This window comes from Onychomys torridus, chromosome 1 (assembly GCF_903995425.1).
Source record: "Onychomys torridus chromosome 1, mOncTor1.1, whole genome shotgun sequence".
NCBI lineage: Eukaryota > Metazoa > Chordata > Mammalia > Rodentia > Cricetidae > Onychomys > Onychomys torridus.
This window is the reverse complement of record NC_050443.1, coordinates 67,394,420-67,421,225: the sequence shown is the minus strand read 5'-3', so window position 1 is coordinate 67,421,225 and position 26,806 is coordinate 67,394,420. Positions and strand designations below refer to the sequence as shown.

At 38.0% G+C, this 26,806-nt stretch overlaps 1 protein-coding gene across 3 annotated transcripts in view; it reads right to left on the bottom strand.

Annotated features, from left to right (window-relative positions):
* The window catches only part of Grm5 (glutamate metabotropic receptor 5), a 484,091-nt gene that overhangs the window by 14,033 nt on the left and 443,252 nt on the right, over window positions 1-26,806 (bottom strand). For 2 of the 3 annotated variants that reach the window (XM_036186135.1, XM_036186142.1), the window contains exon 10: window positions 6,019-6,114. The exons of the other annotated variant lie outside the window; for it this stretch is intronic. In XM_036186135.1, the coding sequence (XP_036042028.1) occupies window positions 6,019-6,114 (96 nt within the window). The remainder of the gene's footprint in view (window positions 1-6,018; window positions 6,115-26,806) is intronic. 3 annotated transcript variants of the gene reach the window in all.

Genomic DNA, 26,806 nt, shown 5'->3' with positions numbered 1-26,806 from the left:
AATCCAGCACATACTTAACATCATTATAATTTTAACTTCCTGACTGTAAAGCAAGTGTCTTTTTTTCTGCTTGGCTTATTTCATCAGAAAGTATTTTAATTTCTTTCTCACATGTTATAGGAACTCATGAACTACAGAAGGTATTATCTCAAAATACATGCATATATATGTATATATGTAACTAGAATGATTTATAAACAGCTATGTAATATATATATATATAATTGGGTAGGGAAGAGGGGGCAGAGAGAGACAGAGACAGAGAGAGACAGAGACAAGAGAAAAATAGAGAAAAACAAGTCAGACAGAGACAGAAAGAGATCAAGAAAGACAGGGAATTTGCAAGGAATATTTTGAGTCAAAGACAACAGCCTAACAAAATTCCTTGATCAGCTCTTTCCTTTCTCAAACAAGAGGGTGCTGGGCAAGACCACTGATTAAACATAAAAACATGAGTGTCATGGAGTTCTTGTTGCTATTTTCCATAATTCCTCCTACAAGATAACATCCTACGATCAAATAAATTGAAGTAAAACTAATTCATGAAGAGTTTCTCAAGACTTGACATCAGGCAATGTGTGTTTAGTGAAAGGTAAGTTATTTGGGCTATCTGGAACATAAAGCTTATATGCTGAGGGAGAAAGAATAAAGGTCAAGTAGTGAGTTTGGGTCAGCTTTGAAGAATGAAGGGTCTTGCCTTCTGAGTGCCTGATGTTGAATTTTATCTAGATGACAATACTGTAATTATTAGTTTAACTCAGATTGAGCTGTGCTCCAATTCCCGTTCTACCATTTACCTTTCTCAAAGAAGAAATGAAAGATGGTATGAACAGAGAACTCCAAGCAGTGTGTGGTGTGTCTGAGTACCTGCTACGTGTTGGGAGGTTGGTTTTGTACCTAACTATGGGATACTACACATTTCAAGCAGGGGAATTACATGATTGAATATTTTTTGTTGTTATTATCTTTGGCTTTAGTCACTCATTCAGAATTGAGTTTTGAGAAGACAATAGTGGTGGTGGGGTAGGAAACAACAAAGCACAAAAGAACTTTCTAGGTTGGAGGCCTTGAGGAATAGTTTTCTTTCAATGTATAATTTGTTGAATGATCATTTTGTGTTAGATAGAATACTGTACTCACACAATCTCATTTAATTTATTTCAGCATTAGAGGTAAGGAAGTGCTGTATTATGTTCATTCTTTGTAAATGATGATTAAAGAGTTAAAATGACATCTTATGGTCACACATTGCTGAGAATATGTGCCAGGTTATAATGCCACTTCAACTTTAGGATTTTCAGTAAATTTTTTGCCAGGTTAGCCATTTAACATTAACATTAGACTCATTTCTCTCGCCCATAGAAAAGAAAATACTTTGTGTTCATTGGAGAACTTAGGTTATAACATATGAAAAGAGACTAGTGTACTGTGTAATGCACAGTACTGACAGGGATGATAGCATATTTGTATATTTTATATCTCTCTAACTGGAAAAATTAATATGAAATTGGCTTTGGGGAGGATGACATCAAAGACTCCTAGAGGTCCTGATCTGTCATTGAGCACCCAGCTGATCTCTGTTGCACTGAAAAGGCACTCTCTTTTTCTTCTGTGGACCTTGAATTGCACAGAATGGGGTGCCTTAGCCTTTCTACTAATTTAACAGTGACTATTATGTTGCTACCAGATTCTCTAAGACATTATTAAGGAACTGTAACTACTAAAATGATATGCTATATATACTATGGGAAATCAGTTATTCAAGTGATCCAATGTTAATACTTCATAAAATTAATGTCATGAAATAACAACGATAAAAGTCTCACCTTTTCATAAAATAACCTCACACCACCCTTGTCCCTTCTAGTACTGGTGAGGGATTACACATCTATCTACTTCTCTAGACTAAAGAAGCCCTTTTCAGAGACAGGGTAACTATGATTCCTTTCATGAGTAAGTGTGAACACATCAGAACAGAGACTCTAGAAATTATTCCTTGTGTCCCTGTGGAGACTGGAGTGAATAATATCCATCATTGAGCTTTAGTCATTCCTGAGGTTGGACCAATTGTGTGTGAACCTACATGGCAACAACAGGGTCGAGAGAATACCCATGTCTATAGCACTTCCCTGGAGGAGGAAGTTTCTTCTACTTCTGTAGTTAGAAAGATTCTACACACACTAAGACCATACACTGTGAAAAGATGAAAAATTATACTCTCTTCAGAGACAGGTACACACACAATAAACTGTGAATGTAAAGAGAAAATAGAAATTCAGCCCTTCATTAAGCTAGTGTGTCAATGGGTACATGTGATAGTCTATAATTCCTTCACCAGTGTTTGGGTAAAGGTAGGAGAGAAGTGAATAAGCATAAGAATTAATTTCGATTGCTAACTTGACAGGATTTAGGATCATCATGGAAACCATCTCTGGTCCTGTCTATGAGGGATTATCAAGGTAAGGTTAACCTAGGTGAGAAGGCCCACGCTAACTGTGGGAGATACTATTCCATAAGCTCAGGAGAGTAAATAAATAAATATCATTCTCCAAATAAAAAGGAGAAAGCAAGCTGAGCACCAGCACTCATCACCCCTTACTACCTGACTGCAGATGTGATGTGACCAGTTAGTTGCTTTAATCCCTGCCACTCTGACTTCCTCATAATGATGGACTACACCCTTAACATACAACTCAAATAAGCATTACCTTATTTAAGTTCCTTCAGGTCAGATTTTTTTTTTGTTACCTTGCAATGAGAAAAGTCACTAACTAATACAGAGAACTTCTGTCTATGGCCCTGTCAATATAGCAACGTAAGATGATGTGACAGGGTTAGCTCTTCTGTGGTTACAGTATTGTTGAATTCTCTTTAGCAACCACAAAGCTCTGGAGGAATAAGTCCAGATATGAATTTTCCTATCTATTATACAATTTCCCTAAAGAAACCAATGGCTTTACTGGTTTTTCAATGGTCAATTAAGTTTCTTTTTAGTTCTATCCTGGGAGTGTGTGTTCAATAAACAGGACAGAACAGGTTCAAGTCTTTGCAGAGGAAGGATGGTGTGTGACTAGGGGAGACTTTAGGAAGAACACACACACACACACACACACATACACACACAAAAGGAAGCCATGGCAGCAGACAAGGGCAATATCTGCAGGTGTCTCATATGCATCTATTAATGTTCTTGTTAAATCTTTGGTCCCATGTAAGGAAATTGGAACTATTCTAACCATTCACTTAGAAGTTATTCTCATAAAATTTATTTCCATCTTGACCCATTTTTCTATTAATTTTCATTTAAGACTTATTACCATAATTTACCTGTTTATTCATAAGATCAAGTACAAAATTGGAGGAAAAAAAGATATCCTAATCTTGTGAATTTTGCCTTCCTTTTTTGTATTTTTTGGTCTTTTCCTCCCCTGAAACGTTCTCAGACAATCAAACACATCTTGTCTTTACTCTTTCTGCCTTCCTGCTACAACCTTTTTTCTTTCTCTCAGTTTCTATTTGGTGCCAAGGACATGACAAGAAAAGTTATAAAGAAAAGACCAGTTGTACCTAGTTAACTCTGCTTGTCTGTGGGCTTAGGATATTACCTCAATAAAATGCCATTACTTATGCTTGCACTAGTTCCCCTTCTGACAGATCAATGAAATGAGCCTTGTCATTATCTTGACCATATTCAAACAAGCGAACACACAAAACTTGAATGGCATTTTGCTGTTGTAGAATAATGTGGGCTCTTCTTGAAGTATGTATTGAAATGGTCACCTCTGTACATCTGAATCTTCTCAGAGATAGTTGGTCTATTGGATTTGGTGGGCCCTAGCCCCACACTTTACGCCCTACTCTTTCTGTCATCCTATTTTCCTTCCTTTCTTCCTTCCTCCCTCCCTCCCTCCCTCTCTCTCCTCCTCCCTCCCTCCCTCCCTCCCTCCCTCCCTCTCTCTCTCTCTCTCTCTCTCTCTCTTTCTTTCTTTCTTTCTTTTTTGGTTTTTCGAGACAGGGTTTCTCTGTAGCTTTGGAGCCTGTCCTGGACTAGCTCTGTAGACCAGGCTGGCCTTGAACTCACAGAGATCCACCTGCCTCTGCCTCCCAAGTGCTGGGATTACAGGCATGCACCACAACCACCCTGCTCTGTCCTCCTATTTCTATTAGTCAGACAGCATTTATAAAATCCAGTCTCTGGACTGACCAGATCTGAGAGTTCTAAAAGTTGATTAAAAATGCCTAAGACCACTTAATGGAGTAACTTCGAACTAATGCTTATTTTAACTAGCACCACAGACTCTCCCAGATGAACAGCTTATTACAAAATGCCAGTTTGTGATATATATATATATATCTATCTCCAGGGCTATATTGAAATGCCCTGGGAATCCTGTTATACTACGAAGTCTGATGTTGTGCATCCATAATTTTCTCCAGTGTGTTTGATAGATAGTAAATCATGTGCTGGATTTTGGAACTCCAGTTCTAGGCTTTATGTCAGAAGTCACTCTGGACAGAGCCTTCCAGCTGTCATTTGATGTAATCACTGTTACCTTATCTACTCTATTCCAGAGCTGTTGCTGGCTTGTTTTCCAAGGATAGAAATTACACCACTTTGTACTAAGTGAAAGGGAAATCAGGAGCCACAAAGATTGTCTGTTGAGTCACTTTTATAAAACTCTGTTGAGACCCAAGAAGGGATTATAGGAGAAAAAGTGTGTATGGACATAAAAGTGCCTACATGTGTACACACTCATTGCATTGTCTCTGAGAGCCATGAGCCTAGTTTGTTAAGCTCTTGGCTATGGCTTCTGTGATATCAGCCACACAGTTTCTGGAAGCATTTTCACAGACTGCCATGAACAGACCCCAGCAGTGATGCGGTGCAGTGGTCCTGGAAGGAAGTAAGCCATTATTCTGAAACTGGGAAAGATCCCACCACTGAGGAAGCAAACAGAATGTTTGGGAGGTCGAGTTTTAACAGGAGTCAACAGTCTTACTTTCTGATCACACAGCTGGGCCTCAAGCTCTTGGCACATGCAACACAAATGGACGCACTCTTTCCTGACTTCCTCATTTCTCACACAGAGTATGATCTGCAACACTTTCTCTTAACAGCTCTCTACCACAGCTGAATGGAGAAATGACCCAAGAAATATTTAACAGGAGCGTTAACTACAGTGAGTGATTTCTCAGCATATGGGTTTTCCCAGCATTCTAGAATTGTTTAATACAATCCTGACTGTCTACATCTCCACAGCCCTTTTCTTAAAACGCAGTTGCATGCAAAAAAGCACGTTCATTTCATGCAACACAGTTCAGTTGTGGCTTATAGATCCAAGTAACCCATCACACAGGGTACAACTCAGTTGGAAGTTCCTAGTACAAAGAAACATGCACAGCACAGCAATAGGAAGTATTCACCACCAACACAATGAAGTCAAGGAGCTGCAAAGCTATAGTAGCCAGAGGAGGATTAGCTTTCCTGATTTCAGGTAAAGAAATGTCTCTTGCATTATCATCCACTCATTTAGCATTGTCTTTGCTCTTGGCTATTACATATTACATTCAATGTCGCTCAGATTGCTTTCCTGGCTCAGTGTTCCCTCGATTGCAATCCTTCTCTCAAATTCAGTCCTTCTCTTTTGCATTTGTTTCGTTAAACAATTGGATATTCCTAAAAGGTGAATTTCCTCCAATATCTTCTACTTTGCAAACTCCAGAACTGTTTGGCCAATAAATTAAAATCCAGTGAAGAACCGACCACTAAGGCTTCACACATGCAAAGCGCACAACCCTAAGAAACAGCAGCACCTGGGACAGGAGGCTCCCATTAGTTGACATGAGCATGGCATAGGTTTTACAGACCAAACACACACAACAAACCATTGGTGGCCAGCGTTGGACTTACTGGATGGAATGCATAATTGAGAAAGGACCCAGACCAGGGAGCCGCCTCTTCCTCTAGCTTGCATACATTTATTTCACACCACCTCAGGCCACTCACAGTTTGCTTACCTGCTCATTGTTGCTCTCCCACCATTCCCCATACTCCCTTTGGGGGTGAAACACTCTATTTCCGACTTGTGCTGGGCCAGTCTCCTGTCTTTGTACCTGGTGAGCATGAACAAGGACAGGAGCAAACAGAAAGATATAATTGTGTGCTTAACTGCCAGGCTGAGGAAGAGCCATGACTGCAAACACGGTCACCCCACACCAAAACAGGGATTTCTGTTTCTCACTGCAATGGAGGCTGACCTTTGATAGTTACTTGAAGATGTCAATGGCATATGGGAAAATTGGGAATGATTTTGTTATTTGGGGATTAAATCACACACAACATACCCTTTACATAGTGGATTGATCTGTAAATTCATCTTGTCTTTTAGTTAGTGCTGAAAAGAATACAATCCCTAGCATCTAGAAGAGATGATAATCAATAAGGACTTATTTAGAGCTTACCATGTATCAGACTTTGTACTAGAGCTTTACCTATTTTATTTTCCTGTCAGCAGTCCTGTGATTATTTCCATGTTACTGAAGAAGAAAGGTAAAATTGCAAAGATTAAGTAAATTGACAAAAGACAATCAGTAAGTGGTTAATCTGGGCTTTGAATGCAAAGTCAAAGTTTAGAACCCAACTTTAGCCTTCCATCTTCAAGGGTTTACAACTAATCTATGCCATTGTTTCACCTTACTGAGGGATACCATGTCTGAATTTATTTTACATGCTGGCAATATTAAAACCAAAAAAAAAAAAGACCTGTTCTCTCTCTCTCTCTCTCTCTCTCTCTCTCTCTCTCTCTCTCTCTCTCTCTCTCTCTCTCTCTCTCTCTCTCTCTCTCTCTCTCTATATATATATATATATATATATATATGTGTGTGTGTGTGTGTGTGTGTGTGTGTGTTTCCTATAAAAATTAAAAGTTTCAAAGTCTGTGTAGCTTTGCACTTTTTTTTTTGAAACCCTGTCTTGGAAAAAAAAAAAAGATTCAAAGTCAACTTTGGGTGGCCCACAATTTGGACCATGTCTCAAATACATTTTGTAGCAGACCTGATAGCTCACCTCCCTAGGGAGCTACTAGCTCTTTTATCTAAAATGAGTACTGCAATCCCTTCAACATGAATACACAAGGTGTAGAAGATGAACCATTCTGAGGGCTCTTTTGAGACGAGTGCTCATGTAGAAATAGTTTCTTATTCATTGTTCTAAATCTGTGGGGTAAGAGGAGAAACAGTCAGTTCTGGTTCCAAATAAGGACAGCAAGGCTGACTTAACTTACTTTGCTAAAGTCCCAAGCTAAACCAATAGAAAATAACTCCCAGGATAGCTTTCAAGGTACACGGCTTGAGAGTATGTGCTTTGTTCCATGTGGCTTGATGTGATGCATTCATCAGGCAGAGAGAAAGGGAGTTGCTATGAAGAGACTTGTTTAGCCTAGTTTAATCACATTCCCTTTGGTATCTTTTTCTGCCATCTCACAAGTAGAAGGACATAAAACAAAATATAGTAGAATCAAGATAATTATTGGCTCTGAGGTAGAAGTCTTAGGATTTTTCTTCTTCCAAAGTGTTAACATTGTTTTGTATTTGAATTAAAATGGATCCTTACATCAAACTGAATGGGGGGAAGGATTAACTTATGAAATGACTTATGAGCTGAATGTTAGTTGAGCATATATAACCCATAAGCAGTGGGTTTATATGCCATCTGCAAAGATAATCCCCAGATCTTGCCTTAGCAGATTCACAGAATAATGGGAGAAGGAAGAGAAGATAAAGAAACAAGTAACAATAGAGGAAAACCGTAGTGAAGAGGAAAAGAACTTGTTTAGGATGTAGAGACTGGAACAAACATAGATAGAGGAATCTTTGTTTTATGAAAGAAATACGTTACAAGGGAAGCCGTGGTTAATTACCTGTCATTGGACAGCACTTCATGTATCAACACTAAATACTTGGTATTTATTTTTGAATTGGATGGTGTGACCAAAATAACACTGTACAGTCCCAACTAAAATGTCATTTCTGGACTACTAAATTTATTATGGCCTTACAATTCTTACAAAGAAACTTTAACATCTTTTTCAAGATCTTCTTTTAGGTTAATGACCAGTCATTTAATTCTTCATAAATGTTTTTTTTTTGTCCCTTTTTTTTTTTTTTTTCAGAGCCAAGGACCAAACCCAGGGCCTTGAGCTTGCTAGGCAAGTGCTCTACCACTGAGCTAAATCCCCAACCCCCATAAATGTTTTTAAATATCTATACTTTTATTGTTTGAAACACCTCCTGTCTTTGTCCCTTTCTCTCTCTCATGAGCTCTTTGGCTTTATACTGCTCTAAACTCCCCCCCCCCCGTGGGTACATGTGTGTGTGTGTATACATGTGTGTGTGTGCCCACATGTATATGCACACACACTCACACATGCATACATTCTGATTTGAACCTAAAGCCTTATACAAGCTAATCACATGTTTTGTTATTGAGATACATCCTTATCTATATTGAAATGATTTTACGTGGAAAAAAAAACTTTACTATGGAAAGGACACTAATGGAGAGGGAGAATAAGTTTAAAGAACAAATAGATAGAAATATACTCTTCCAGAAAACATCACTTATCATTAAAAATCTACCCTAATTGTAAAGCAAATACATGTTTTCTTCAGTTGCCCTCTGTTTTTTCAGAAAATAAGTATGACAGAACTGGGAAAGATAATATGGAAGGAAAGAATCTTCCTTGGTCAACAAATTATAAAAGTGGGAAGTTCTTGAGTGAGGGACAATTGGTGCACTTATAGAAGTTACTCAATATCACAGAAAAATTATAAAGAGGCTATGGAGTTGGTCGATGTTAAAATGCCTCCAATGCAAGCATGGAGACCTAGTTAGATCCCAACACCTATAAGAAAAACCATGTGCAGTGGCCTTTGACTATAATTTCAATGCTGGGAAGGTGGAGTGTGGTGGCACACACTGTACTTCCAATACTAGGAAGGCAGAAAGAGAATGATGCTTTAAACTCATTTGCTATCTAAACTAGCCCAATCTGTGAGTCCTAGGTCTTTGAGAAACACTGTCTCAAAAAATAAGGTGAACTGCCCCTGAGGAATGATATTCTAGATTGACTTCAGGCCCCCAACACACACACACACACACACACACACACACACACACACACACACACACACACAAAGTATGCAAAGTATTTTCAACTCACTAAGTAAGTGAGCATTTTAAGATTACTTATGAATAAACCTAGGAGGCCAGAGAATTGACCAGAGTATATAAAGCAAAAATATACTGTGTGTAACACATAGGCACCGAAGAAACATTCTGTGAATGAATGAAAGAAAATGAAAAGTTAACTTTAGGAGTTATCAAATGTCCATCAGGACTTTATTATTATTATTTGTCTGTTTCATTTTATTTTGTGGTCTGAATACTGATACTCAAGACCTACCCATGCCAGGACAGCATCCTACTACTGAGCTATATTCCAGTCCAACTGAAACAATTTTATAGATTGGATCAAGAGATGAAGAATGAGGAAAAGATGAAGATATTTAAGGAAAGGAACAAATTTTAGAGAGTTTTGGGATAAAATAATTGTAGAAAAAGAAAGGCAGAACATGCTTTCCTACTTGATAATTACCTTACCCTTTCAAAATCTTTGCTCAAATGTCAGTACATTCTGCTACATCCCCCTCATTCAAAAGAACAAGCCTCACTCCATATTTCTTGTTTCCATTTTTTGCTTTTATCAAGAATATTTATACAATACAAATAGTATTTTATTTAATTCTTTAATCTACTGTATATTTTTCTCAGTGAAATCTCTAACAAAAGGTAAACGCTATGGGTTTTGAGTAGTTTTAGTTACTGCTATCTTCCCTGGGCTCATGACATTGCTGAACTCATTATTTACAGGTGATAATATCTGTCAATTGAAGGCCTGGACAAATGCATGAATAACAGGAAAAACAAGTTACGGAAACATATTTAGGCAAAAAGAAGGGAAGCTTACCACATTCATGTTAAATGCTCTTGGACTTATCACTGAAGTCAGAGTAATTATCAAAAAGAGTAGAATGGATGAAATTAGAATTGTGTGAAATTAAGAACGAATGAATCAAGTAACTGATTTGCACAATGCTATTGTCCATATGGATATAACCCTACAAAAGTGTACGACACCCTAATCTATAGGGTGACAGTGTTGTGCTGGATCTCTCATGAGTGGGATTCATGCCCTTAAAACAAAGACTACAAAGATCCCCCACTTCCACCCAGTGGGGATACACAACAAAAATTCAAAAAATTCAAAGTTATGATTATCTTAAAGTGTTCATAATCTATCATTTGGGGAGGTAAAATTTTGTTCATAGAATAAAATTTATCAAATTTAATAGCCCTTTCAAAGAACTACAGCTCTGAATCTCCAAAAAATAATGTGCCAGGAACTGGAAAACACTGAAAAGGTTTTTTTAAACTGAATGTTAAAATCCTAAAATATGTCATTTTTACTGAACAAAAATTTTTAAAAGAAGAGCATGAATTTGGGTAGGTGACATTGTGGGGGAGTCTTGGAGGAGTTAGAGAGGGGCAGTGAGGGATGGATGTGATCAAAATATATTGTTCACATGTATGAAAATTTCAAAGACTATATTAAGAAACGTAATTGACCTCCACCAAACATTGGATGCAAAATTGTTTTGATCTTTTCAGTCTGTCTCTAGAACTGTGAGAAATAAATCTTGTACATAAGCCAATCAGTTGTTGGTATTCTTGTGATAATAGTCTGTACAAACTGAGACCGGCAAGTAATAAAGGGAGCATGCAGGGAAACCGGAAAAAATGATGAAAACAGTGAAAGCACAAAGCAAAGATGTGCACACTGAAGATGCTTCTTTCCTTTAGAACCACTCTAACTTTGCATCCAGGCAATCCCAGGATGAGATAAACTGTGATGTCCTGTGCATTTGAGTAATACACAGCTTATACTAAACTTTTCCTGCACCATAAGTTTCCTTCAAAAAGCCTCTTCCTACCTTTCAAATCAAGAGTTTGCGGCTAAAAAGCTTCTATTCCAGCTTTCTATTCAGGGCCTCACTGCTGGTGTGTCTTAGAAGTGGGACTAGAAATAGTGATTTTACATCCAAATCACAGGGTCTTTGCTAACATCTTACTCTTCTCTCATTTTATGTTGAGAAAAACTTATTTAAGTAGTCTGATAATGCATTTGAGATAGCAGAAAGGTTATTTATGAAGGCAGCAGTGTGGGCTTAATAGAACTAGGCTTTGAGCACAACATAAACTGAATTTTTCTAAAGGTCAAATTTGACTACATAATGGCCAAGTAGAAAAAAAAAGCCACTCTCCAGGCTTCCTCTTAACATACAAACAAAATGCCAGTCCATCCCCAAGAGTTCACCTAGACAGAAAAGTAAAGAAATCTGAACTCTTCAAAAGGGGCATCACTGAGGAGAACTGATAAGCCCATGTGTGACCCAGCACAGCGTCAGAAGACAGACAGAGATGAGGGATGCAAGAATCCAAGGCTCCAAAGTATTTCCAGGTGTGCCAAAGGAAAGTCTAAGCCAAATTTCCAAGTAAAATCGATGAGAGAAAAATTCTAGATGAAGACAGATGGAAAAGTATTAGTGACCTTCAGTTTAGAAGGAGTAAGGCCCAATTTAAAAAGCTATCACCAGTGTGACATTGCAGAGTAACTCTCTGGTCCTTAAAATTGTTTGTATTCATACCTGAGAAAATACATTAAAATGGCTTACCAAATATTCCATAAATTGTGTAGATTTCATACCCACTCATATAGAGAGGAATATGGAGAAAGTAGGAATGACCATGCTTCATTGTATAAATGTATGAATTTCTGTCTTTCTGGATCCCAGTACCTATGGTCGGACACCTTGATCACCTTGAGGCGGGGAGAGGCGAGGAAGTGACTGGATCCTGCCTCAACTGAATGTACCAGGCTTTGCTGTCACTCAAACTTTTGGAGGAGGAGATGAGGTGTGGGTAGGAGGGCTTAAGCAGGGTTGGGGGAGCAGGAAGAGGGATGAAAGGGGATCTGTGGTTAGTATGTAAAATGAATAAAAATTAAAAAACAATAAACAGAATCTAGACATAAAAAAAAAAAAAAACAGAAAAAAGAAATTCTCAAATAGCCAAACTTGTGGAAACACATGAACTGTGAACCAATAGCTGAGGAGCCCCCATGGAACTGGTTCAGGACTTTTGGGTAAGTGAGACAGTCAATTAGCTTGAAGGGTTTGGGAGGCCCCCAGGCAGTGGGACTGGGACCTGTCCTTGGTGCATGAGCTGGCCTTTTGGAACCAGGGCCTATGCTGGGACACTTTGCTCAGCGTGTGTGAAGGGAGGAGGGGACTGTACCTGCCTCATCCACTGAATCTACCAGGCTGAGCTGAATCCCCAGGGAAGACCTTGCCCTGAAGAAGGTGGGAATTGGGGATGGATTGGGGGAGGGCAGGAGGAGGGAGGACAGGGGAATCCGTGGCTGATATGTAAAATTAAATTAATTATATAAATTTTTAAAAAGTGTAAAGTTTTCCTGAGATTAAAAGGTTTAAGAAGCAATGATTTAATTTTCCCCTAAAGGGGCAGTCACTAGTAGGAAGTGCTGCTGTTCAAAGCACTTGGGAAATGATTACCTACCCTCCCCAAGAATCACCAAATTAGAATCTCTCTATGACCTGTCCTTGGGGTGTGGCCAAGAGGGACCCCTTAAGAACAGAGATGCATAAGTGTTTGCTCTCTTAGCTCCTCATGGTCCTGGAGGCTGGATTTGCAGACCAAGTTAGTTACCCAGAGTACTATGTTGGGCTGTACCTGATCTCTCCCAGATCCTGTAATTGACCCCTTATTGGTGGTCATAAGTTACCCTGAAATAAACCTCTTTTAATTACCAGATTAAAAAAAAACCCAAGAAATTCTCAAGATAAAGATAAAATGAAAAGAGAAAAATACAGATAAACTCAGGGACATAGATAACAAAACAGAACAAAACCAAACAAAAACCTTTTTCCCAGATGTAAAATGCTGACTTGATTCATTCAAAGATCTGAGCTTAAAAAAAAACAACAACAAAATGAGCATGATTAATAGTCTCATAAATGAACATCAGAGGTAAACATAAACTTTGAACATATTCAAGAAACTGTCAAGGAACACATAAATCTTTGTTCTGTAAAAACAACAACAAAACAATAAAGGCAGAAGTTGAAAGGTGTGGAAGCAATGCAACTAAGCAATCCTAATGTAAAGAACTGCTTTCATTGACCCAATAATTCTAGTCTAGGGATTTTGTTCTTAGGAAATAATTCAATAAGTGTGCATAACCTCTTTTACAAATATTTCCTCTTTCAATGTTATAAAAACATGATTTAAAAAGCCAGTAAAAAAAAGACAAACAAACTATTGGAGAACAGTTTAAAAAATTACAACACAAAATATCATGGAAATGTATTAAATTTTATGGTGAATAAAGTCTTCCATTTAGCTTCCAGAAAATTCCCAAAGGTCAATGTATAATCCTACTTAAGAGAACAGTTTAAAGATACAAAACATCTCGAGTCAATGCCTTTTCATGGTGCGTTTTCCTTCAACATTGCCATTTATCTCACAGTCAAGAGAAGTTATGAAGACATGGATTTAGAAGCTAGTCCCAATTCATGTACAAAACTATTTCAGCTTGGAAGTAAATGTTAAATAGAGGGAAACACTCCACAAGAATGGGACTAGCCTCAAGGAAAAACTTTCAACAATATTAAATGTTAAGGGCATTTTTGGATTTATCCCAGGAATAAGGGCTTTTCAGGAAAGTTTATTATTCTAATGAAAATGAGTTGTTCTCACATGGGGATTTATCCTTATATTTTGTGTGTAAATAATCAGGAAAGGTTAGGAGTGAAAAGAACTTGGGGTTAAATGACAAGGTGAGCTATTATTTATTAAGCACCTACGACAGAACACACTCTGTTTTAAGGACATATCCACATCTTCTGACTTAATCATTGCTAAATACTATTGACTAGTTATTATTCTTGTTCCTATTTTATAAATAAGAAAGTCATAGGACATTGGGAAATTAAGTGATTTGTTCAAAGTCACTAGCTTTGTAACCATGATATATATATATTGCTTCCTACTGACATGCTTGCTACAAATATTGGTGTACTATCATTTTGTCTTTAAGTACTTTAGGGAAAACAGGTAACTGTGTTACTTTTCAAAATCCTTTCATTATTTCTTTTAGATCTTCTTGATTTGTGTTTGGACCTTTGTTCCATCCTCAATTTTTCTTTTTCTCTAGTGTTTTAAAAAGCACTTTATTTTGATTAAAACATGGTGTAGTAGGGGTAGAAAAGGGAGATTTGGGTATTTTGGGTCCATATATGTGTTTGAATTGTGAAGAGCATGGGAAAGGGAGCCATGCTTACTGTTATTACAGCTGTTTAATCTGGAAAGGAAGAGTACTTGGCCCACATGTAGTCCTGTGAGCTGCTAAACAATATGCAGATGAATTGGCTGGATGTCATGTGGTACCCAGAGGACCAACCAAAGTCATAGGTCTGTGACTAGGCATCTATGCTCTACTTCTTTCTATTCTCCTTTTCATTATTTTAAGAAAGTACTTTTAATTATGGGAATTATATTTTCACAGCTTTAGGATGATATTTTATGGTTTAGGATGGTGACACACAATTGTAACAGATGGATTTTTTTTCAATTTGCTCCCTTTAAGTGAAAACCTATTACTATAACTGAAACATTCATCACATTAGGTAGAAAGGAGACAATTTTAATTTCATAATGGGAGATACTCAAGGAAATGTTCACCAATGTTTCTTGATTCCTTTCAGTTATGTGTCTGGTACTGTGGTAGTTTAAGTGTAATTGGCCCCCATAAGCTCACAGGGAGTGGTACTACTGCGAGATGTGGCCTTGTTGAAGGAAGTGTGTCACTGTTGGGGCAGGCTTTGAGGTCTCTTTTGCTTCAGCTTTGCTCAGGGTCACAGTCTACTTCCTGTTGCCTGCAAAATGTAGAACTCTTAGCTACTTCTCCAGTACAATGTCCACCTGCACACCATCATGTTCCATCATGATGCTAATGGACTGAACCTCTGAAATGTAAGTGAGCCACCCCAATTAAATGTCTTCCTTTATAAGAGTTGCCATGGTCATGATGTCTCTTCACAGCATTAGAAACCCTAACTAAGACAGGCACTAAACTAGGAACTAGTTGTATGGGCATTTACAAATACAGGAGTATATCATGGATGATATATATCACATTGACTAACATACAGAGGTATTCACATATCTTTGGTATCTATGAGGAATTCTTTCTAAGATGTTTTGTAGATAATAAAAATTCCCAGATGTTCATATCCCTTATGAATAATGTGGTATTCACAAAAACAAAGAAATAAAAAACCCCAAACCCAACCAACCAACCAACCAACCAACCAAAACCTATGCACATGCTTCCTTCAGACTGACTTATGGACATGGATGTTGGGCATTTTATTGATTTCTAATTAATTTAGGAGTGGCCAGCCCACTGTGAAAAGTGCTATCCCTGGATTTGTGGGATTGAACCTGGTAAGAAAAGTAGCTGAAGATGAGGTTAAGATTAAGCTAATGAGTAGTATTACTCCATGATTTCTATTTTAAGTCCCTGTTCTGCCGAATTTTCTATTCTGCCACAATTCTTGCCTTGACTTCTCGCAATGACATACTGTAATGTGTAAGATGAAACAATCCTTCCATTTTTGGTTGAGATTTTTTAGCATGGCAATAGAAAGCAAACTTGAATAGCCATTTATTTATATGATTTTGAATAGCATATGTAACTTTATTTCTTCTTTGAAGAATGGGAACAAAGCTACTTCTTTCATAAGACTGGCATTTTATAGAGATTTGAGGATTTAATCTTGTAAGCACCCTGTGGACTGAGTTCTATATGACTGTGATGCTATAAATACAAGACAGAGTAGTATAATAACTGGCTCACTGTTGGACAACTAGAAAGGACAGAGCCAGGACCCACATTTGGACTGGTGGACTCTCAGGCTTATGCTCTAGAACATTAGATTAAAGAAAAGAACTATAATTACTAACAAGACAACTAATAGAAAAAGAAAAATCAATTAGAAATTCAAAGTGGAAGCCTACGAACTCAAAAACAAAGGAGGACAAAAATGAAGTCAGGCAGCATGTTAGGGACTTTCTGTACATTGTCTCAAACATTCTTATGATACTACATTAGCAATAATATTTATTTACATGGGAATTACCCCTCAAAGAACTAATAAATATTGATATTGGGGTTCAAACTAGGTGCTGCTGACCATACACTATATACACAGATGTTGTGTACTTTTTATAGTAGATACTAGTTTCGTAATTGCATGAAGAAAATGCACTTTATAGCCTCTGTACCCAAGGAAGTTAGAATCTAATTGAGATGACAAACCAGCCCAATATAGATGAACAATTAGACAACACTGACTTTGTGAAGGTAGCAACAGCTACTTATTTGGTGTTGGAAAGCCCAAGGTCTTAGAATGAAAACGGAAATAGCTACAATGGAAGTAGATCTTACTCTGGCCTGAGAAGCATTCTGCGCATAATTACTACTAACAATTAAGCTAAATGAGTGTAAGTGGTCTGAAGAACTACATTCTGTGAAAGAACATTCTTTTTCTGATACCTTTCTTCCTCATGTGGATGAAGCAGAGCATACCAAAGGCCTAGTTTTTCTCTTTCACTTCTAGGAGTAAGACAAGGTGCACAGAGGAGATGGGTGAGCTTGCTCTCTTGCACACAACTTGTTCTCCACAAACAAAATACAGTTTTGTAAATTCCATGAAGTCAGAAACATCATTGTATTCTAGTGTCTACAACATTCAAAGTTCTGCTGGCTTTCCAAATAAACAAACAAATAAATAAATAAGTAAATGTCCCGCATAAAAGAATAAGTGGACGAGAAACAAAAAGATGGTAGAGAATTTCAGGAAACAATTTCAGGAAAGGATTAGCAAAGTTAGAGGGGAAGAAGGAAGAGAAAACAAATGCCTCACCCAGTACAGGCACATCTGCTTACTGTGCACTGACACCGTTTTGTCCCTTCTTGTACGATTCCCTTCTATCCCCACTTTGCTACGCTTTCTGTGACTCCTACCAAGGCTTGTGGTTCTCACAACTCTTTACTGAGGTTGCTGCTTACATCTTTGGGTCTACTATATGGAGAGGCATGGCCTGGGGGAAGGACAGTATTTTCTTCATCCAGGACTTTGTTCATTATAAGGAAGCTTTCTATACTCAGCTGCATTCCTATTGCTGAAGTTTCAAAAATATCGTCTCACCTTGACAGACAGTGTGGTGAATAAAGTTCTTCAGCAAATGGTATCTGTTTATTATTATTGCCTGAGAAACAACATTCACCAAGCAGAAGACCTGGGTTTCCGTGGATAGCACTTACCTGCCCATTTTCTTTTTAGCCTATTTATTTTTGATACCTGGTAACCAACTTATAACACCCCCCCATATTGATGAACCCCTTAAATTCACTGGGCTTTCCTTGGTTCCATCTCCATAAATGTGTGTATTCTCATGTGTTTCCAACAGGGAAGGGCCCCCGTAAACCCTCTCCCACCTGCTTAGGAAGTTGCTAATTTACTGGGGCTCTGCTGCCCTCTAGGGGGCCTGTTCATCACATACTTGTCAGCACCAGCCTATGTGCACTCTTGGTGTAGTCCTGGCGTTGGGGTGTCATGTCCATAGGGAGGCTAACAAGCTCTAGGATCTTTTGCCTATTTCTGCACTCACCAGTTTAGAAATCTGCAGGGACTGTCTAGTGTAGTTTGAGTAGGAATATGAGACCTGGATAGTAAACAAGCAAGTGAGCGTGCTTATGATACCCATCACAAATAAACTCTGGAGGAGACTTACAGGCTCACAGTGATACCAGTGTGACTTTTGGCTATCTCATCAGCATTTTGATTTTAAAATTCTTTTAAGATTTATGTTGTTGACTCTAGGATCTAACAGTGAAAGGTGAATGAATGAATGAATGTCATTTGTACTTCTGCCTGGGCTTTGAGAGAGAGAAAGAGCTTCCTTAAGAGACGGGGTGCAACATTGTGTTCCCTTATTCTCTTCACCAATTTGATTGCATATTAAATGAAAAATCCCTGCCATATAATGACTTCTCTGTAACTCGCGTTGCTAGCCAAGAACTCATATCTGAAACCTCCAACCTTTTTCTTTCATGATATAACTTACCAATCGAGTCTCTGGAGGCTCAAGTGATACTAACACCCCTACAGTATTTCAGTATCTATGGTCTTTATTCTTCATTCTCCCAAACTGTATTGCACACCCAAACTCCCTAGTCTTTACCCCATTTTTTTTCAGAAATGTGAACATTCCAAAACAATTCCATCTTTTCCCAAACATGTTTACCCATTTACCTTTCTACTCACAGCCTGTCTTCCTTCATTGCCTTCCATCGTCACTGAAAGCTCATGGCTCCCCTAATGTCACTGTTTTTTTCACTCTTCATCATTCACACTCCTCTTGTTTATAGGGAAAACCGTAACTCTTCCTTTTCTCCTCTATATAACACATTCAATCAGTCATCAAGTTCTGTAACTGCACTCACTCGCTAGTGGAAAGCATCATACTATTTTACCTATCAATATAATGTACACCCAAGACCCACTTCTTTCATTTCTATTTTATTTCTATTCTACCTACAAATATCAGGACACTTTCTAATACAGTTATCTTTTCATATAACCACTGAAATTCTCTGAAGCTCCCTGTTACAGACAGGAGAAAATATAAAATTTGCACCTCACGCAGTTTGCCATCCAGAAACCAGACTTTGTTACCACCATTTCCCTTTCCTGTTTTACTTCAACTACAATGGACAGTTGGCTTATGTCTTAAATTTTCAATCTTGTTCCTGCTGTTTCAAGATCATTTTGAGTTGCTCTTCCTTGTTCTCAGAACACTTGCTTTCTGTTTCTGAGAACTCTTCATGTTATATTTCTTAGTTCATACCTCTGCCCTTTCAGCTCACTCACTGAGGAATTCATGATACCTTCTCCAAAAATGTATAAAGTAATTTCCAATCTACCTCATTTTACATATCACACAAGTTCATTTTCTTTAGTGATTAATGTTCTGTATTTTATATGTTTTATTGTCATTATTGCTGATAGTAGGTGAAAGCTGTGACTTTATTTGATTCGTGACTTTATCTTCTATGCTTAGAGCATTTCCAGGTATATTATTCATTCTCAGTAAATTATTTTCAGACGTACTAGTGAATAAACATTAAAAGTCAGAGTATTCAAATTTAGTCCATGCTCACCAAAATTATCCTATGTTTGGTTACATCGATTTTCATTTTATCTTCAAAAAAAGAACTTTGATGTGTTAATACTCTTGTAATTTGACTGGAGTTTGGATAAAAAGATATTTATTACTTTTAAGAAAATAATCCTATAAAGTCCTACAGCATTCAAAAGTATGAAAGAGCGGTGGTGCACACCTTTAATCTCTGCACTCAGGAGGCAGAGGCAGGTGGATTTCTGGGTTTGAGGCCAATCTGTCTACAGAGTGAGTTCCAGGACAGTTAGAGCTAGAGAACTCCTGTCTCAAAAACCAAAAACAAAAGCAAAGAACAATAAAAGTGAGGAAGAAGATTACTACATATTGTATACAGCTTAAAAACTGAACATAAAATTTGAATGTAATTAAAATACAACATAATATGCATAATTGCTTAAAGACACCAGTCTCTTGCTGTGGATATCGCTCTGTATAAATAAAATGTTGTTTGGCCAGTGGCCAGGCAGGAAGTATAGACGGGACAAGAGAGAATTCTGGGAGGTGGAAGGTGGGGGAGGGGAGAAGCTGCCAGTTGCCTCCATGAGAAACAACACATAAAGACACCAGTAAGCCACAAGCCACGTGGCAAAGTATAGATTAATAGAAATGGATTAATTTAAGATAAGAGAAGCAGATAACAAAAAGCCTGCCACAGCCATACAGTTTATAAGTAATGTAAGTCTCTTTGTGCTTACTTGGTTGGGTCTGAGTGACTGTGGGACTGGCAGGTAAGAGAGATTTGTCCTGACTGTGGACCAGACAGGCAAACTCTAACTACAAATGGTGCCCAATGTGTTGGCAAGAATTTCCACCTAAAACCTGAGAAAAAAGATTCTAAAACGGAGCTAAAAACAGCTTCCTAGTTGTCTCTCTTAAGTTAGCGGCAGCCTGCCTGTTTGAGCTACTATGGCGGGTTCCTGGCCTGTATGTCTGACCTGCAGTGTGGCGGGAATGAGGAATCTACAAGCAGCACTTTACTCTGCTGCATGGTGGATTTAGACTTTGCTAGTTAAAAAAAAAAAAAAAAGTTTCTGGGCTATGCACTGCTTTGATAGAACTGCTTCTGATAGTTGATGGTACACATAGCTCCAGACCCAGAGCTGGCGGTAAACGGTACTGGGAAGCTGAGGTGGGCGGAGCCAGCAGCCGCAGAGGCGTTTCAATCTTACAAAGATGGATATTACACAGAGAATCTGGTTTATATTATCTTTGCGATTTTTAACTACAGAAAAAGATTTGATCGTAAAAATTGTTGAGTTAAATAAATATGTAAATTTTAAAGGTATCTTGACTTCAAAATTTGGATATAAGGATATGTTGTTTTCGAAGGAGTCTCTGCTTTTGTTTCCACAGAAAGCCAGAGGCTATGGATTAGTTCCAGATTAAGATACATCAGGTTTTATCAGCCAAGACCACCTGAAAGGTCTCTGATGACACCATGGCCCAGATGATCCAACATCCAGAATGGTTTCAAGGCAACTGGCTCAGAGGTTTACCCTCACGGAGTACTCCATAATCCTAAAATTTTCTTTATGTCCCCATAAGATACAGCACCCCCTTCCAGCAGGAAGTAGTAAGATAAACTACACCCAATTTCCCAAAATTATCAAGCTGGCTTTGGAGATGGAATTGGCTCACTCCTTCTCTAAACCCAAATATATTGCTAAAAGAAAAGGTTAAGAGATTTTTGTGTCCCAAATCAGAAGAGCCCTCTGATGTGGAACAGAAAAAAAACAGTATTTTTATTTAAAGCAGGTTGACTATAAACGCGATCTCTTTCTAAAGAAGAAAAGGGGATATGATATAGATATAATAGGAAAAAAGGGTAGATTAAGAACTTACTTCTAAAGAACAACTTATTTAAAATGTTTTACATTGGTACAGATTTTAGTCTGTTGATACAAACTTAAAGATAATTTTGTTATACTGTGTGTATATTTCTACTCCTGTTTAAGATATTATGTTTGTATAGCTCATTTTAAATTGTAATGGATAATTAAGAAATAGAAATCAATTAGTCTTCTATGATAGTCAAACTTACAGTCATGTTAACTTTTCTAGGTATACATAAATATATTTCAGATAGACAGGTAATCTTCAAACACTTCAAAGGTCTACAGAATATGGCATTTAAAATATTTTTAAAATTTAGACTTTCTGGACAGTGAGACATGTCTGCTCCTGGCAGCACTGATTTACTTCAGAGAGGAGGATGGGCATTAAAGACACTTCATATGGAGTTTATCTTCACCTTGGCAAAAATAGCCATTTGGGCAAGAAACTGTTCTTGCCTGGACTGCTTGATCAACTGGACATACAGGACCCATAGAAAGGTGACCACTGAACTTTGATTGACAAAATGGTCCTTCAGGTTCCTGCTTCACAGAGGAAACTGCCAGACATTCTACAGGACACTGAAAAAACTGACCAAGAGACTAGCACTGTGGGCTGAAGACAAATGCCCTAACTTTACAAAGGAACATTAGGTGACTGTCCAGGCTGCCAGTTGTCTCTGTCTACCCTGCAAGACTCCCAAAAGTTGCTTGCATCCTTCTCAGGTAATATTATATCCTTCTGAGGTCTTTGATGTGGTTGAAGACTAGATAGTTATAATTTACTCAATTATGATAAAAGATAAGTTAGATATAAAACCTTAGACTCACAAATATAAGATAGATAAGATATCTTCTTTAATATTGTAACTGTAATTCTTGCTTGATAATTGTTTTGTTATATGTAATTTCACTATGTAAAAGTTAAAACCTTCATTAAAAAAAAAGAAAAGGGGAAGTGCTGTGGATATTGCTCTGTATAAATAAAATGCTGTTTGGCCAGTGGGAGGTGGAAGGCAGGGGAGGGGAGAAGCTGCCAGCTGCCTCCATAAGAAACAACATGTAAAGACACTGGTAAGCCACAAGCCATATGGCAAAGTATAGATCAATAGAAATGGGTTAATTTAAGATAAAAGAAGCAGATAACAAAAAGCCTGCCATGGCCATAAAGTTTATAAGTAATATAAGTCTCTTTGTGCTTACTTGGTTGGGTCTGAGTGACTGTGGGACTGGTGGGTGAGAGAGATTTGTCCTGACTGTGGACCAGGCAGGCAAACTTTAACTACAGTCTCTCTCACAATATGTATACATGCATGAATACATGCACAGAACCATCTAAATGAGTGGTAGTCATTAATGGGGGCAGCAAGTTTGGGGCTTCTGTGTACTTCACAGTGAAGAATGACACTTTACAATACATAAGATGGTATGGGTGACATGGATGAGGATGACTTCCATGATCAATAGATGCTTTGTAGAAATAGCCAAGTATGAGGACTGTTTGAGGTTCATATCAGCAGTCTATTTTATGAAGACATTTTATACTTCAGAGCTGATCAAGATGAATCTTAAAAAAGCTGGGAAGATTAGGAGGGAAGGCACTATTGGAAGAAAAGGCATGTCACTAGGGGTGGGCTTTGGAGTTTAAAGGACCATTTTATTTCCAGTGATCTCTCTCTCTCTCTCTCCCTCCTCCACCTCTCTCTCTCTCTCTCTCTCTCTCTCTCTCTCTCTCTCTCTCTCTCTCTCTCTGTGTGTGTGTGTGTGTGTGTGTGTGTGTATACATGTGCATGTGGAGGCCATAGGTTCACATTCTGTTGTCTCTCTCAATCATTTCCCACCTTATTGTTTGAGAAAGAGTCTCTCTTCAAACATGGTGCTCATCAATTGAATTGACTGCCTAACTAATGAGCTCCTGGATGCTTCTGTCTCTGCCTCCCTATCACTAGGATCACAGGTTCATGCTGCCATGGCCACATTTTCACATGGGTGATGGTGTCTGAATTCAGGTCCTCTTGCTTCTGTGGCAAGAACTTTACTAATGGAATCATCTCCCTAGCCCCTTTTCCTTTGTTCTTGAACTAGTCACCAAGTACAGCACAATTCTTACCACTTAACAAAATACAAGAACTATGGAATGCTTTGTATGTGAGTGGGGGAAACCTGGGGAACATGATACAGAAAATGAAACAGGAAAGGGATAGCTGGATGATTAAAGAAAGAAAGATAATTTATGCAGAAAGCTAGAGGAAGAAATTGCCTGTTTCACCTAGTTTATCTTTTCTATCTGCACCAAAGAAGTGGAGCTCAAGGAAAAGACAGAATTGCTAACTTGAATAATTATGCCTGAGACTTACTTTTCTCTCACTTGAAGTTTTATGTTCTGAAAGAGTCATGACTGCATGCTCCAAACATGTTACACCTAAGCCATTTCCAAGATGCACTAATTAAATTTTTTCTTCCTTCCTTCCTTCCTTCCTTCCTTCCTTCCTTCCTTCCTTCCTTCCTTTCTTCCTCCCTTTCTCTCTCCCTCCCTCCCTCCTTTTCTCTCTCTCTCTCTCTCTCTCTCACACACACACACACACACACACACACACACACACACACACACACATTCTTCCTTTCTGAGACTGGGTTTTTCTATGTAGCCCTGGTTATCCTGGAACTTGTTTTGTAGACCAGGCTGGTCTTGAACTCAGAGATTTGCCTAATTTTGCCTCTACAGTGCTGGGATTAAAGGTATAAGCCACCAGGCCAAGCCTCCAAACAAATATTTCTAAAGATACTGAGTGTTTCAAAAGAAAGAAAAAAACTACCCAATTTACCTTACCATCTATTCAACATCCATCAATTAGTGAAAAATGTTTTAATCAAATTTAGATAGTAATGAATGAGACCAATAATATCACATACAAATTAAAATTCACTGTAATCATAGTATTCAGGAAAACTGATTCATTTTATAAAAAGAGTGTTTTATATGCAATCCATCAAGATGAGCCAGACATTATATCTCCACAAAGATAGTTCAATTATCACAAAGCCAAACCTTTCAGTTAATCATTTTAAAGCCTTTCTCCTTCCAAAATACTTTAAGTATATTATCTGTAAGACTATAACCTAAGAGATCTAAATCTTTGCATTTCCTTTCACAGATCCAGAGGCAGGTGGAAATATGGTTAAATAGTGTACTTGGAGGAAATGGTAAGCAAGAATTAGGGCTATGGGGATACATAATAGAGAATGATATGGAGGAATGTAGTAAAAATGTATTTTATATATTATGAATTAGTGAAAGAATAACTATGAGCTAATTAATTAAAAAATAAAGAATGACTTATTCTTTTGAAAAATGAGCTATCATTGAGTACAGATTCACTGTTAGGAGTTATTTACCAAGATACTAGAGTAGTGAATCACTGCTGGTCACTGAACACATATTTATGAGAGAAATTTCTAAAAGTAGACACTTTCTTGTTGCTGGTGATGGAGAGCAGGAAGACAATGCCTATAAACAGATCACAATTTAATACAGTAGGGAAACACATAATCCAATGCATGGCACCCGAATCTTACCATTTTATATGTATTGTATTATCATAATTTACTCATAGAACAAGCAAAAATTATGTGCATTATTTAAATACATGGTCTTACTACATTGTATAATCATGTCTTGAAGTTTTGGACTCAAGAAAGAGTCTTGCTTTTCCCATCCATATAGCTGATACTAGGTATGGTTTCACTGTGCCCAATAACTTAAAAAAAAAAAAAATAGCCAGGCGTTGGTGGTGCACGCCTTTAATCCCAGTATTCGAGAGGCAGAGGCAGGTGGATCTCTGTGAATCTGAGGCCAGCCTGGTCTACAAAGCGAGTTCCAGGAAAGGCGCAAAGCTACACAGAGAAACCCTGTCTTGAAAAACAAAAAACAAAACAAAACAAAACAAATTAAATTAACAATACAATAAAATCTGATGAGTTCTACCTGAAGAGATTTAATAAGCCTTATGTACAGATAATTTATAAAATAATTTTAACATTTGGGCTAGGAATTGGAGGATGAGTTTTCTAGAGTGAAAACTAAAGAGATGAAAAGCAAGCAAGAAATGGCTGTGGTTGGTGTGTCTCTGCAACCAGTGCAATTTGGCACTGTCAAGTTGTGTGTGTTTGGGGGTTTCCTAGAGGAAAGCTAGTGTTGGGACACTGAAGCTTGGTAAGACAATGCAGATCATGTCAGTCATTATAAGAGTGTTTTGAGGACACAGTCCTTGGTAATATCAAGTCGAGCTGGAACTCTCATCCAATAACTGATGGAAGTGGATGCAGAGATCCTCAGCCAGGCCCCAGGTAGAGCTCCAGGTGTCCAGTTGTTGAGAAAGAGGAGGGACTGTAAGAGTGTGAATTGTTGAGACCAAGATTGGAAAAAGCACAGGGACAAATAGCCAAACGAATGGAAGCACATGAATTATGAACCAAAGGCTGTGGAGCCCACAGCTGGATCAGGCCCTCTGCATAAGTGAGACAATAGCTTGAACTGTTTGGGAGGCATCCAGGACCGGGACCTGTCCTTAGTGCATGAGCTGGCTGTTTGGAACCTTGGGCTTACACAGAGAATACACTAAAGAAGATAAAACAGGTGTGAGAAATGAATGGCTGGATTTAAAGGGTCAGGGGAATTGAAATGTCAGCGATGATGTAAGTTTGAGAAATTGGGGTTCAAGTTGCAGCTTTTATCCAGAGAAGGTATATCTGAAAAAAAAAATATTCAGCTATGAGGTCTAGAAAAGAAGATTTTTTTTTTTTACTTCTTGATCAAAATAGTTTCTTCTGTTGACATGTTTTATACATTAAAATGATTCATACTGTCAAGTATTCAGTGGTGTAAATACAGCCCATTTATTGTTGCCTATATATGTATGTGTTTATGGGGCTGATCACTTGGTATTGGATAACCTATCAGGAAGCCTGTCCCTAAAGAAGACTGATTCTCCTGTCAGTAACCATTAATTGCATAGTTAAAGCAGAGGTAATGAACTTGAGAGGGGGTCAGGGGGACATGGAGTTGGAGAGGTGTGTGTCGGGGGGGGTAGAAATGATACAGTAATTGTGAATGAAAAATTTAAAAACATTTAAATTGTTTTATTTTATATGTGTGTATTACATATATGTGTGTGTCTGTGTATGGGTACGTGCATGTCTCTGTATGGATATGTGCATATAAGTGGAGGTGTCTTTAGAGGCCAGAGGCTTTTGAATTCCTGGAGCTGAAGTTATAGGAAGCATTGAGCTGCCTTTTGTGGATCCTGGGTACCAAACTCAGTTTTTCTGGGAGAGACCAGTGTGTAATCTCAACCACTGAGCCATACATATCTCTAGCTCCTGGAGTTTTACTCATCTTAAGGAATAATACTAAAAATAGTCTCTATAGATAAAAAGTAAATACAAGTAAATTATAACAGATGGGAGTGAAAGTCCATGCTTAATCAGTTTGTCCTCAAGAAAATGGTCTGCCATTTCTACTAGTTCT